General features: G+C 50.0%; 2 protein-coding genes across 2 annotated transcripts in view; both read right to left on the minus strand.

Annotated features, from left to right (window-relative positions):
- Positions 1–225: 225 nt before the first annotated feature.
- LOC110584349 (Putative serine protease 47) lies at positions 226–3,490 on the minus strand. The gene is made up of 3 exons (XM_021694379.2): positions 3,189–3,490; positions 1,596–1,881; positions 226–391 (listed from the first exon to the last, which is right to left on the minus strand). Exons 1-3 carry the CDS (start codon positions 3,488–3,490, stop codon positions 350–352), a joined length of 630 nt encoding a protein of 209 aa, XP_021550054.2. The 3' UTR covers positions 226–349.
- A 1,310-nt stretch (positions 3,491–4,800) lies between these two features.
- Positions 4,801–14,727, minus strand: part of NUTM2F (NUT family member 2F) — a 22,876-nt gene continuing 12,949 nt past the window's right edge. Inside the window, exon 7 of the mRNA XM_044920739.1 lies at positions 4,801–4,812. Coding sequence (XP_044776674.1) covers positions 4,801–4,812 — 12 coding nt within the window. The remainder of the gene's footprint in view (positions 4,813–14,727) is intronic.

Here is a 14,727-nt window from a genome sequence, read left to right on the forward strand (position 1 = left end):
ACGCACAAACCCAACACGGAGACGCGACGCTGCCCCCCGGGAATAAGCCTGCTAAAACAGACGCCGTGTGGGGGTCCCAGCGGGTGCCCTCGTGTGGCTTAGGAAGGGGCTGTGGACGGGACGACACACAGGCCCGGGGGGCTCCACAAGCAGAGCAGAAGCAACACGGCCCCTGGGGACACAGAGGAGAGTGGGCAGGGAAGAAGAGAAACGGCCCCACTCACTTGGCAGATGGCCTTTCCCGTCGAGAAGTCCCCAGCACACAGCATCTCCTCTTGCACAGAGTAGGTCTTGCTGTTGCTAAGTCTTTGTCTGTATAAGACATTACAGAACTCGTTCTCAATGAGGCTCACCTTACCCTCCTGCAGATGGAAGGGCGAATGCAGATGCTCTGTGTGGACGAGAAGGGAACCAGGGACGTGCGCTGTGGGGAAGCCCAGCCATGCTGCACCCCCGCTGCCCCCGAAACATGGGGCCTGCTCAGCACAGATGAGCCTCGAACACGGCCTTCCATCTGTCCCTCACAGGCTCCTCTCCTATTTCCCAGACTTTCCACAGACTCTTCCATTCCCTGCACCTCACTCGTATCTGTCCTAGTCCTCAAAGACAGAAGGCAAATCCCAGCAACACACGCCATTCGTGGGCCCTTAGCAACCACTGACCAACGCATGCCATCCATGTCTACTTGTCTGTCGTTGACCTTCCTCCCTTCCCTCCATCCTCCTACCTCTCGCCCCACCATGCTCCCTCCTTCCACCCACCTAACCACGTACCTACCTGTCCACACACCCACCTGCCCATGCACCCACCTGTCCACATACGGCTCCATCCCTCCAGCATCCACACACTGGCCACCAGCCACTCATCTCCCATCCAGCCACGAGCACTCACCCATCCATCCATCTGTCCTCATGCTGGGCATCTTGTGGATACCCACGACACAGGGGGCATTGTTGTTGGGGACACAGCATGAGTGAGGTAAGTGGACGGAACTATTATAGACCTAATAAATGGTGTGAAGGAAACAGAACAGGAGGAGGTGCCCCTTTCAGCTCCTGTGAGCAAGCAGGAGGGGCCGAGTTGTAGATGTAAAGAGAGTGAGTCTGCAAGCAAACGCCGGTGGGCAGAGAGGCCAGGCAGAGAGGCCAGGCAGAGAAGCCAGCCGAGGCCAAGGCCCTGGGGTCAGGACGGTCTGGAGCACTCAAGCAGGAAGGAGGCTGGTGGCTGGGACGGGACATGGGGTGGGGCATGGGGGGGGCATGCAGGGAGGGTGGGGGCCAACGACACGCAGGCCTGACCGCCAAGGTGGGGAGTTTGGAGTTGTTCTAAGCACAGATGGGAAGGCATGTGTGCGTGTGTGTGTGTGTGCACACAAGGGAGGGAGAGAGAGAGAGAATGCTGGAGGCTGGACAGTCCTCGGACTCAAGGAACTCTGAAGCTTTAGAATCACACACTTTTCAGAACTAGAACTAAAATGGTCCAGTCCTCTAGAAATGAGGCCCAGAGGCCCAACGTCCCGTGGCTGCTTGTCTGGGGCCCCTCAGACTGAGCCCTCCTTCTCCCCTGCGGCCCTCACCCGCCCGCCTCTCCCGCACCCCCTCACTGTCCTCGCTGAGCATCCCCCAGCCAGTGATCCAGCAGGACGAGCTGCTGGACAGCTGCATGCCGGGGCTCGGGAGGCAGGCGGGGGCGATGTAGGAGGTGAGGTTCACAGGCAGGCGCAGCTGCAGCATGACGATGTCGCTCCCGAAGGGGTGACGCTTCTCAAAGTCTGGGTGCACGATAATCCGGCTCAGGGACATCTCCCGTGCATGCTGGGAGTGCTGGTACAGCTGCGTGCTTCCTAGCAGAACCCGGTAGTCCGCTGGCGCGCGGGATTTGCTGGCGGAGAAGAGCTCGTGGTCGCTCTCCCCTCTGAGCGTGGGCCGGCGCTCTCCCTGCCCCTCGTCTAGCCGCCCCTTCCTCCAGAGCCTGTGCCTGCAGGGGAGGCCAGGCAGCTTCTGCCTCCTCTTCCCAACCATCTTGAGGCCGACTGATCTTCCGTCCCAGCCTCAGGCTCGTGTCTCCCCCACTACACCCCACACTGGAGGAGCAGGGACTCCTCGTGCTCAAGGCTCCCTGGTGGGGCCTCACATCGAGCTCTTCCATTTTACACAGAGGAGCCCCGGCTCCGGCCTCACTCTAGCCTGACCCTTCCCAAAGCTCCCCACGGCCCAGCTGCGGCCCCACGCCTTTCCTGCCCCTTCTTCCTATAAACACCTTCCTGCCCCACAGCTGCTGGTCCACTTGCTCATTTGTTTAAATGAGCAAATGAGTGCATTTGCCTTGTCCCCTGAACACGAGACACGAAATGGCCCACCCTGCTGACTACGTGGCCCACCCCCTGGAAGCCCACGCCCCCCGGCCCAAAGCCTTCTCCCCAGCACCGGCTGGGCCACTGCACCTCTCCTGACCTCTCTCCCTGTCCACAGGGCCCTCCCCCCTCTCCCACGTTGGCTTTCTCTCCTGCCAACATGGAGACACCCCCTTGCCACAGAGGGGCTCGTGCGGCAGAGGGTCGGTTCTGACGGGGCTCTGGGCCCTTAAAGCCAGTCAGTGCCTGAGCTCTAGCTCCCTGACCTGGGCTGTGATGCCCCCACTGCCCTGAGACCTCTCCTCGTCTGTTCAGAAGCCGGGCACTGAGCCAGGCCCAGGAGGCCAGAGGAGCCAGCCTCCTGAGCAGCCACGTCAAGCTCAGGGAGCCCACCGCCCACCCAGGCAGCCTGGCAGGCAGGTGCCAGCAACCACGACTCCTCCTGGGCACGCGGTTCTGCAGAAGTGGTAAGAAAACCCAGCTAGCTGCTGGCCGTGTGTGCAGTCCCAGGTCCCTGCCTGCGGTCTGACGCCCAGGAGTCTGCGGATACTGAGGAGAAGCCCTGGCCGAGGAGGCAAAGAGCCTGCCCGTCTCCTGGGGCACGTTCGTGCTGGAGGAGGCACAGGGGCTGAGGACGGAGACGCGGGGAGCGGGGAGCACATTCAGGTGGAGGGGACATGGGTCAAAGGCAGGGATGTCGTGTTTGGAGGCCACACACCGCACTAGAGCAAAGCCCAGAGGAACTGGCATTGGACACCCATCACCCCTTCACTCCTCTCCCTTCATCCCCCGGCCCTACCGGCTCCTCTGCTGGCACCCAGGAAGGAGGACTCACTTGAGAAAGCAGTGGGCAGTGGAAACCAGCCAGAGGGGGTCAATGAGGACAGCTCCGCAGACGTGCGCGCGCTGGAACAGCAGGCTGGCCTGCCACGGCCACCGGCCCGCCAACACATCCCGGCCGCCGTAGATCCTCCCCATCGCCTTGGGCTTCCCACACACTGCGGAGACACCCCCCCGTCCATGACAGAGACACCGGTGACCCCAAATGATGCGGTCACAGAGGCCCTCCTCCACGTCACAGGGGCAAAAACCTAGGCCAAGGGTCAAGGGGCCTGGGTTGCCAGACCCTGCCCTCATGAGTGCTGCTGACGGCTGCAGAGCAGAGCACAGGCCAGCAAGCCCTGGCAGGACGAGGGCCCAGGGGAGATGAGGGCCCAGGGGTCTGGCGGGGCGGGGAAGGGGGATGAGGGAGCCACAGCAGCATCTGCAGGGAGACGGATGTCTCTGAACGCCCCTGCCGGGGACTGGGCACATCCCAGATATTCCTTTCAACAAGCACACTCCACTTCCTCGCCTACTCTGCAGACCAAAGAGCTGCAGGTCTCCAGACGGGCTCCAGATCACGTCTCCAGGGAGCTCCTGTGGCCGCTCCACCCCACCGCAGCATCTCAGGGAGGGAGGTTCCCAGGCAGGAGTCTGGTGCTGTGGAACTCAGGGAAAGCCACTCCCCTGACTCAGGATGCGCCGTTTCTCAAAGAAGAGGAAGTGGGCTAATGAAGACAGCCCTGGTTCTGGGATTCACACCTGGGGGCCCGGGAGGTCAGGGATGTGCCCAGGACCCCCGGGAGGGGCCTCCTGGGCCCCTCATTCAGCAGCAGCCCTCCCCCACCCAGCCCCCATCCCGGAGCCAGGCCTGGCCACCTGCCCAGTTCCAGGGGGTCGGCAGTGAGGCCTGTTACCCACCTGTGTTGGGGTTTGGGGATGTCCCAGGGCTGCCTGGTCAGAGGGGGCGGAGAGAAGAGAGGGCTGCGGCCCCGCCCCAGCCCCTCCCGGAACCCCTCCGCCCACACACCTCCGCCCAACGCACCCGCCCCAGGCGCCAACGGCTGTGCTCCGGGCTCAGGCCAACCCGTCTCCTCAGCCTCGGTCTCATCTGGAGCGGGGTCCGGGGCATCGGAGGCCTCGGACCAGGACCTTTGCATGCCTGCCGGCAGCAGCAAAAACCAGAGCAGGACCGCCAGCCAGCCTCCGCTGTGGGGGGTTGCCACCTCTGTACCCATAGCCAGAGCTGCTGACCCCAGCCTGACCCGACCCGACCTGACCCTCCGCCCTGACCCCGTCCGGATCCCAGGCCCTGCCCCTGTCCACACCCTGACCCCCTCCCACACCCAGCACCACGTCGTCCTAACCCTGCGCCCTGAGCCTGCCTGGACCCCAGCCCAGCCCTGCCCAGCCTTGACCCAGGCCTGGACTCCTCCCCACACCTGGTCCTGACCCCTGGGGGGCCCAGCTGGTCCCAGCGCGACCCAAACTCAGTGCAGTCAAGTGCTCCTATGAATTCAAGACAAAAAACAGTAGACTCCACGTAGACAAATGGGAACTATGTGAGAAGGTAATTCCTGGGAGTGGGGATGTAAAGGGTCCACAGGCAGGAAAACATGCTCAGTCTAACTGGTAATCTAGAAAATGGGAGGGAAACATTACAGTGTGTCATTTTGAACCATCAATGCCATCCCGATCAAAATTCCGATGATAGTTTTCAAAGTGCTGGAACAAACAATCCTAAAATTTGTATGGAATCAGAAAAGACCCCGAATCGCCAAGGAAATGCTGAAAAAGAAAAACAAAGCTGGGGACAACACGTTGCCTGATTTCAAGCCATATTACAAAGCAGTGATCACCAAGACAGCATGGTACTGGCACAAAAACGGACACACAGACCAATGGAACAGAATAGAGAGCCCAGATATGGACCCTCAACTCTATGGTCAAATAATCTTTGACAAAGCAAGAAAAAATATGCAATGGAAAAAAGACAATCTCTTCAATAAATGGTGCTGGGAAAATTGGACAGCCACATGCAGGAAAATGAAACTTGACCATTCTCTAACACCATACACAAAGATAAACTCAAAGTGGATGAAAGGCCTCAATGTGAGACAGGAATCCATCAAAATCCTAGAGGACAACATAGGCGGTAACCTCTTTGACATCGGCCACAGCAACTTCTTTCAAGATACAGCTTCAAAGGCTAGTGAAACAAAAGCAAAAATGAACTTTTGGGACTTCATCAAGATAAAAAGCTTCTGCACAGCAAAGGAAACCGTCAACAAAACAAAGAGGCAACCCACAGAATGGGGAAAAATATTTGCAAATGACACTACCGATAAAGGGCTGGTATCCAAGATCTATAAAGAACTTCTTAAACTCAACACCCAAAAAACACATAATCAAGTAAAAAAAATGGGCAGAAGACATGAAAAGACACTTCTCTGAAGAAGACATACAAATGGCTAACAGACACATGAAAAAATGTTTATCATCATTAGCCATCAGGGAAATTCAAATCAAAACCACATTGAGATACCACCTTACACCAGTTGGAATGGCAAAATGGACAGGGAAAGAAACAACAAATGTTGGAGAGGTTGTGGACAAAGGGGAACCCTCTTACACCTTTGGTGGGAATGCAAGTTGGTAGAGCCACTTTGGAAAACAGGGTGGAGGTGCCTCAAAAATTTAAAACTAGAGCTACCCTATGACCCAGCAATCGCACTCCTGGGTATTTACCCCATAGACACAGATGTAGTGAAAAGAAGGGCCATATGCACCCCAACGTTCATAGCAGCAATGTCCACAATAGCCAAACTCTGGAAAGAGCTGAGATGCCCTTCAACAGATGAATGGATAAAGAAGATGTGGTCCATATATACAATGGAATATTACTCAGCTATCAGAAAGGTTGAATACCCAACTTTTACATCAACATGGATGGGACTGGAGGAGATTATGCTAAGTGAAATAAGTCAAGCAGAGAAAGTCAATTATCATATGGTTTCACTTATTTGTGGAACATAAGGAATAGCATGAAGGGCATTAGGAGAAGGAAGGGAAAAATGAAGGGGGGGAAATCGGAGGGAGAGATGAACCATGAGAGACTATGGACTCTGAGAAACAAACAGGGCTTTAGAGGGGAGGGGGTTGGGGGGATGGGTTAGCCCGGTGATGGGTATTAAAGAGGGCACATACTGCATGGAGCACTGGGTGTTACACAAAAACAATGGATCGTGGATCACCACATCAAAAACTAATGATGTATTGTATGGTGATTAACATAACATAATAAAATTAAATTTTAAAAAATCAAATTGCAAACAATTTCCGAGATGGATAAAGACCCCTAAACCTTTGTGAATCAGTGATTTCTCTGTAGCTAAAGGGGAACATCCAAATGTCAGACATGCTCCCTATTGTGTACTCTGATGTAATAGCCTGCATTTGTTGGTATTCGGAGTGAGATCCTATCATTTCACACTTACTTCCTTGGGTGTACAGGGAAATTATTTTATTCACCACCAAGCCTAGGGTCGAGAGAGTAAGGGAATTAGACCAGCACACAGTATACACTGAAATATCAATTTTCTGTTGTTGTTGTTTGGAGAGAGAGAGTGTGTGAGTTGGGGGGGGAGGCGCAGAGGGAGAGAGAGAATCTTAAACAGGCTGCATGCCCAGTGAGGAGCCAGTTGTGGGGCGCAATCTCACCACCCTGGGATCATGACCGGAGCTGAAACCAAGAGTCGGCCACTTAACTGACTGAGCCACCCAGGTGCCCCTGAAATATCAGTTTAATAGCTACTATTGTTATTTAATGAAAAGAGAAGCTGAGGGGCACCCAGCTTTACTTACTAGTTAAGAACTTATACTTCAATAAATTAAAAAAATCCACACTTAGGTTTTGGTGAGACTACACTAGTGTTGGGAAGCATTTATATTTCATTGTGGAGGCTGAAAGAATAATTCATGAACTTTGTCAAAGGGAATCTAGGGTCGATGGTGAAGGTGAGGTGGACCCTGACGACCGTATTACATGAATTGAGGTTGACGTTTCTGTGGAATATTCAGCTGGATTTGTCCAACAGGCATTTGGAAGTACCAATTTAGAATTTGGGGAAGTGTTCTGGGGTTGGAGATAGAGAATACTTTAAGGTTCATGGCAACAGTTGAGGCCGTGGGAGTGGATAAAATCACTGAAAGAAACATGTAGAGCAAAATTAGAGACCAAAACACAGAAAAGAGACAAATAAGAAGGAGCCAGTAAGAGACTGAGGATTGCATGGGTTGAATGGAAACCATAGAAACACCAAGTCATGCAGCTACAAGATTTCTTGTCCACCTTTCAAACAGCTTTATGGAGATACAATCTATATACCATAAAATTCACTCATTAGAAGGGACAATTGAATGATTTTCAGTCAACTTCGAGAACGGTGGAACAATCACCAGATTTGCAGTTGATTTCTGCTCCCACCATTGGCTCTAGAGAGCCAGCGATCTGCTTTATGTCTCTCTGCAATTGTGTTTTCTGCACATTTCACATAAATGGAATCACATACTATGGAGTCTTTCAAGTCTGGCTTCTTTCACTTAGTGTGACAGCACTCCTGAAGCCTCAGCAGGGAGCTGGCCTCAGGCTTACGCGCCCCTTCTTGCTGCCGATGTCGCCGTCTGCAGCAAACTAACCTGCTCTCCTTGGATTTGCAGATCACTGGCCTTGAGGGGGAAGGACCAGTCTCTCCCAAGAGATAAGGCCAGACCACATTCGAAAATACCTGCCACGGATGCCAGCAAGTCTGTCAGGGTCCCGTGGACATAGAGCCGACTGCCTGGGCACCGTGTCTCCCGCTCGCAGCCCCCTCCCCATTCCCTGCACCTCCCCCTCTAAGACCCTCCCGCTTGGCCTGGACGGGGACGGTGGCCTTCCAGACTTTAGTCCACCCTCTTCCCCGGTTGCTGGCTTTCTGAATAAAGCGACCTCTCTTTTCCCACCATGACTTGTCTCTCGAGTGTTGATTTTTGAGAGGGGAGCCGCCGAACCGGAGTTCAGAACCGGTTCTGTCCAGCAACATTAGCACTGCCGGAGTCCAGCTCCAGCCGGGTGGGTCTCTCGTAGGAAAGATGGCGTCGGCGAATGAGGAGACACAGACACAGGATCAGGTCACAAGCATCTCCTCCTGACAGCCTCGGAGGAGCTTTATTTATATGTTAGGATATTTTTGTTTTTCCAAATCTTAGATCATTTTCTGGATTACAGCCATAGCCTTCTTTGATTTTCCCTTTGTAATGATTAACATGACCTTTATTGATTTCCGCTTATTGGCTTTCGCTAAAACTAAAAAACAGTACACAAAGAGAAAGGTGCTAGACAGAGCGTGACCATCTTGTTATTTTGTTCTATAGAAACTACTTCTTCATGGAATTAGTTTCATTACGATTGCTTAGATAGGTGTAACTAAGATGAGTAGTCACTTTATCATGAAACCCCAGAAATATTCCCACAATTGAAACCCCAGAAATATTCCCACAATTGCAAAGATTGCCATAAACAAAATGAAAGAGAATAGCAGGAGCCAGCTATGGAGTCTCCTGTTTTCAGGATCATCCTCCATACTTGGACCTTGTCAAACAGCGTGAGTAGCTTGGCTTGCACCATAGCACGTTGTTTTGGAAGTTCGTGCATGCTGGGGTACATACAGGTATTCTGTTCTGGTACGGTTGTACCACATTTTGATGATCCATTTACCAGTTAATGGACATTTGGATTGTTTGCATTTTTTTTTAAGATTTTATTTATTTATTTGCCAGAGGGAGAGTACAAGCAGGGGAAGTGGCAGGCAGAGGGAGAAGCAGGCTCCTCGCTAAGCAAGGAGCCCAGTGTGGGACTCAATCCCTGAGGACCCTGAGATCATGACTTGAGCCGAAGGCAGACACCCAACCATCTGAGCCACCCAGGTGCCCCTGTTTGCAATTTTTTTTTAAGAGAGAGAGAATGCACACCTGAGGGTTCATGCAAGCACAGGAGAGAGAGTCTCAAGCAGACTCCCTACCCAACACAGAGCCCCACACCCAGCTCGATCTCATGACCCTGAGATCATGACCTGAGCCAACCAAAATCAAGAGTCCAATGCTTAACCGACTGAGCCACCTAGGCATCCCTGTTTGCAGTTTGGGGATATTACAAACAATGCTGCTATGAATATTCATGGGTTGGTCTTCATGTGGACATCTGTTTTCATTTTTCTTGGGTAGATTCCTGGGAAAGGATTGAAAGTGCTGGGTCGTACATAAGTTTATCTTCAAAGTTCTATAAGCTGACAAACTGCTTTCCAAAGAGTCTGCACCATTTCAATTCCTGCTCCCATGTAGGAAGCTTCCAGTTTATTCTACGGGCTTGCCAACACTTGTCTTTTTATTATAGTCCTCCTCAGGGCATGAGGCGCTGTCTTCCTATACTTTTAATCGGCTTCCTCCTAACGACCAACGAGGTCGAACGTGTTTGCATGGACTTCATTGCTGCTCGTGTGTTTTCTTTAGTGAAAATGTCCATCAGATCTTTTGCCTATTTCAGAAAATGTTTTGTTTGTCTTTTTATCGAGTTGTTATCTATGATCTTTACCAGGTATGTGATGTGTGAATATTTTCTCCAAGTCTCTGGCTTGTCTTTTCATATTTTCCACAGTGGCTTTTGGAGAGCAAAAATTTTTAATTTTGATGACGTCTAATAAGTTTGGTTTTTCTATGGATCGTGCTTTTGGTGTCATAACTAAGAGATCATGAAGGCTTTCTATTGTTTTCATTGAGAAATTACATTTGGGTTGATTTTTAATCACTGTTGTCTAGAGTGATGTAAGTTTTTTCTGTTGGTTGGTTTTTTTGGATTTTCTTATGACTCATCCATTTGTCCAGGCACCATTTCTCAGTTAAAAAAAAAAAAAGTTAGTCTTTCCCCCACTGAATTGTTTTGGGGCCTTTGTTGAAAATCAGTTTATAATAAAAGATAAGATTTTATTTCTGCACTCTCACTCCTGTGCCATTGTCCTAGATGTGCACTCTTATGCCAGATTTCCACTGTCTAGACTAAAATGCGTTGTAGCAAATTTTGAACCAGGTAGTACAAGGTTTCCAGATTTGTTATTTTTCCAAACTATTTAGGCTATTTTAGGCCTTTAACATTCCCATATATATTATAGGATCAGCTGGTCAATTTATACCCCTAAAAAATCTGCTAGGATTTCCACAGGGACTGGATTAAATTTATAGGTGAATTTGAGAATTGCCTTCTTGATAATATGAAATCTCCTGATCCATGAACAAGAAATGTTTCTCGGGCGCCTGGGTGGCTCAGTCGTTAAGCGTCTGCCTTCGGCTCAGGTCATGATCCCAGGGTCCTGGGATCGAGTCCCACATCGGGCTCCTTGCTCGGCAGGAAGCCTGCTTCTCCCTCTCCCACTCCCCCTGCTTGTGTTCCTGCTCTCGCTATCTCTCTCTCTGTCAAATAAATAAATAAATACATCTTTAAAAAAAAAAAAAGAAATGTTTCTCTATTTACTTAGATCTTTAACTTCTCTCAGCAATATTCTATAGTTTTCACTTATACGTCTTTATTAAATTTATAACAAGTATTTTCCATACTACTGTGAATGAAATTATTTTGTTAATTTATTTTCATATTTCCATACCTAGTGTACAGAAATACCATTGACTTTTGTAAGAAATATTTCTTCTTAGGATCCTCAACCTTTATTAATTCTAGTCTCTTTTGTTTTGTTTTGGTGGGTTCGTTGGAATTTTCTACATAGAGGATCATCTCCTCCGCAAATAAAAGTTCTACATATTCCATTCAAAGTTGGGTTACTTATTCCAATTTCTTATTTTTTAGAGACCATATTTATAAGGACCTTGCTTTTTTAACATGGTCCGTCAGTCTCTATGTTTAAATTGGAGTGTTTGACTTTTCACACTTAGGTGATTACTGATGTGGCTGGAACTACATTTTCCAGTTTGCTACTTGTTTTCTGTGTGCCTCTTATCTTTTCCCCACTTTTACTTGTCTACTTCTTTCTTCACATTTTTTATTGTGCCATCTAATTCCTCTGTTAATCCTCTAACTATATTTTTAGTGACTTTCATAGTGACTGCTGTACTTGTTGGGGTTCTCCAGAAAAACAGAGCTAATAGGAATCAGGAGAGAGAGAAAGACAGACAGACAAAGACAGAGAGAGACAGATTGATCAGTTATGAGGGATTGCCTCACATAATTATGGAGGATGAGAAGTCCTATGATCTGCCACCTGCACACTGGACCTAGGAAAGCGAGTGATGTGATCCCAGTCTGAGTTCAGAGCAGGAGAGGGTTTCGTGTTGCTGGCATGAAGACGGGGGGGGGGGGGCTACGTGGCAAGGGATGTGGTGGTCTCATGCAGCTGAGATTGGCCCTCCAGGATGCCAGGAGGAAACCAGGACCTCAGAGAATCAGCTGCATGGAACTGAATTGTGCTGCGACCAAGGACAAGCTTGGGCATGGATTTTCTACCCAGAGCCTCCCAATGAGAATGCAGTCCTGTGGACAGCTCCTCTTCAGCCTCAGCGGACTTTGGGTGGTGAATCTCCTGTGATTTCTCCCAGTTCTCTGCTGCCCCACACATGCCTCGATTCCTCCCACATCCCCTGTGTGTCCATGCATGTCACAACACCTCCAGACACTGCTGGGGCTCCTCCCAGCCCCCCATCCACCCCGACACTGCCGGGGCTCCTCCCAGCCCCCCATCCACCCCGACACTGCCGGGGCTCCTCCCAGCCCCCCCATCCACCCCGACACTGCCGGGGTTCTTCTGAGCCCCCATCCACCCCGACACTGCCGGGGCTCCTCCGAACATCACCCCATCCACCCCACTGCTTTTGTGGGCTCCATGGGTCCTGCAACTCCTCCAAAGACCCTGTTCCTTGACACAACTTTTTGCTTCCAGGTTGCCATGAACACCAAACCCCTGGAGATCCTCCCATGCCCTCTGTGCCCCCAGAAATTACTGTGACTCTTTACAAGTCACTGGTGCCCCCCATACCCTGTGATCACTTCCAAGTTCTCTCTGTGCTCCTAGATACCCCTGTGACCCCCTTTCAGGCTCCTGTGACCCAGGTTATAACTGCAGTGGTCCATGTCTTCTGCAACCAGAGACACTCCTGCAACCACCTTCAGGTCGACTGCACCCCCAGACTCCCTAGACTCCACCCAAGTCCCCTGCACCTCCCCAGACTGCAGGGGACCCCACCCAAGTGCCCTGTACCTCCCAACTCCGGGCCCCTCCCACAGGTCCCCTGCACACTTAATCAGTAAGAGGGAACAGCCTCCTCCCAGGTACTGCTGGGATCCTTGTGCCTCACTTAGCTAGGCTTGCTCTGGGCCTGGGGTCAGCCTGGGGTGGAAGCTTGGGGTCTTGTCAAGAGTTTCCTGAGCGAGTCTTGCCTGTCCTGCACATGGATTCCTAAATTCCCCTGTATACACACTGCTTTTGAAAGTCCTGATTTCCCAAAGTCTCACCGTCAGCCTATCTCCTGGGCTTGAAATGGTCTGTTGCATGTCTGTACAGAGTCTCCTGAGTCAGGTGTCTGTTGGTTCAGAGTGGCCTTGTAGTTTACAGGCAGTGCCCACTCGTTTTCCCACCTGTGTCTGAGAGGTGCAAACAGACACGATCGTCTGGCATCAGGCCTTCGGGAACCCCCAGACAGATGAGAATGATGGCACACAATTATTTGTAAATGAGGTCTGCTCTGCTCCCTCACGTTGGAGGAGGGGAACCAGGAACCAAGCTGCCGCTGGCTGGAGCCTGAGACCATGGCCATGCTGGGGCTGAGGGGGGTGGGTGGGCTGGGGGCAGGTAACAGTGCCACAAAACTTGCATCTTTCTTTGATCGGCCATGTGCTGGTCACTGGAAACCTTTGACTATTTTCCAGAGCTCCTATAAAGTTGGTTCAAAAGTTTCTGGGGTTTTTTTTTGTTTTGTTTCTTGTGACATTTCTGTGGGGAAACAAGATCTTGGACTGTCCTAATCCACAATTTCATTGCTCAACCTTCCTTGCCCTTTGATACAAGTTTTAGAATAAGTTTGTTGATTTTGACCAAAGAAAAGTCCTACTGGGAGCTGATAGGAATTGCATTTTAAGCCTGTAAATCAATTTGGGAGGAATTAACATTTTCCTACATCGACTCTTCCTATCCATGAAAACAATACCTCTCTGCACTTACTGAGTCTTGCTTGTTTTCATTAGTTCTATAAGTTTCATTGTCCGGGTCCTCTATATTTCTTAAAATATTTATATTAAACATCTCATTTTGGAGGGAACTATGGAATAGGTTTTAAATTTTGGTTTCCAATTGTTTGTTGCTAGTCTATGGTAATATGATCAGCTGCATATTATACTGATCTTTTATTCTGAGACTTTGCTAAAGTAATGTATTATAACTTATCGTGAGTTTTCTCATAGAATCCTTGGAATTTTCTATGTAGACAGTTTTGTCATCTGCAAATAATAACAGGAATATTTATTTTTTTCCAAACCATATGCCTGTATTTCCACTTCTTGCTATACTACACTAACTAGAACCTATAATAGTAGGTTGAAATGGGGATGAGAGAAGATAGTCTTGCCTTGTTTTTGAACTCAGGGGAAAAGCTTTATCCTCGTTTTTATCTATATATAATTTAAAGTTTAAATTTTGAACACATGAGAGTACAATGCAATTATGTTTGTTCAGTTCCTTTATATGGGTTCTTCAAATATCATTGGAGCAAACTCTTTTAATGTCAATTTTATCTAGATATTCTCAATATTTGCCTGCAGAGTAACCAACGGGGAATGTCTGGAAACCATGAACCCCAGGCTACTGAACACATATTTATCAGAAGTACCCAGACAGGACAGTACAATGTCAGTCGCTTTCTGGGACAGCAAAGGGATCCAGCAAGCCAGTGTCCAGGTAACAATGGAGAAGGAAGAATGGGGTATGATCTGAATCCCGCTGTTGGTTCTGATGACACCACCATGCTCCCACTGCCACTGGTTGGTCTGTTTGTATATGCTTTGGAGGCTCTCCTTCAGCACAATACCTAGGAGAAAAATCTACATTGGATTGCAAGATACAGGAGCAATTTACCATGAACAATTGTTCTATTTATATATTTTTAGGAGCCCTATAAGCTACAAAAACCTTAGGGATCCCTCTGTAGATTGTGCTTGTGGGCGGAAAACATCTCTCAATGTCCATACACCTTGTACGCTTTCACACAATACACGTCCCTGAAACAGGATCTTCAGAATGAACCGAGACAAAGGACATTCCTAAGGACAAATGATGGAATGAGGGTGGACTCTGACCTTCAGAGACTGTGGGGAGGAAGGAGAAGGAACCCTCAGGCAGCACAGCCTAACCCCAAGATACTTTACTAAAATGAGCACCAAGGGCCCAGGTTTGCACACAGGCATCCCGGACAGAGCGGGCCCTCAGAACTCTGGGAGTCATGTCCAGGGCCCTCCCAGG

This window comes from Neomonachus schauinslandi, chromosome 13 (genome assembly GCF_002201575.2).
Source record: "Neomonachus schauinslandi chromosome 13, ASM220157v2, whole genome shotgun sequence".
In the NCBI taxonomy this organism is placed as follows: domain Eukaryota; kingdom Metazoa; phylum Chordata; class Mammalia; order Carnivora; family Phocidae; genus Neomonachus; species Neomonachus schauinslandi.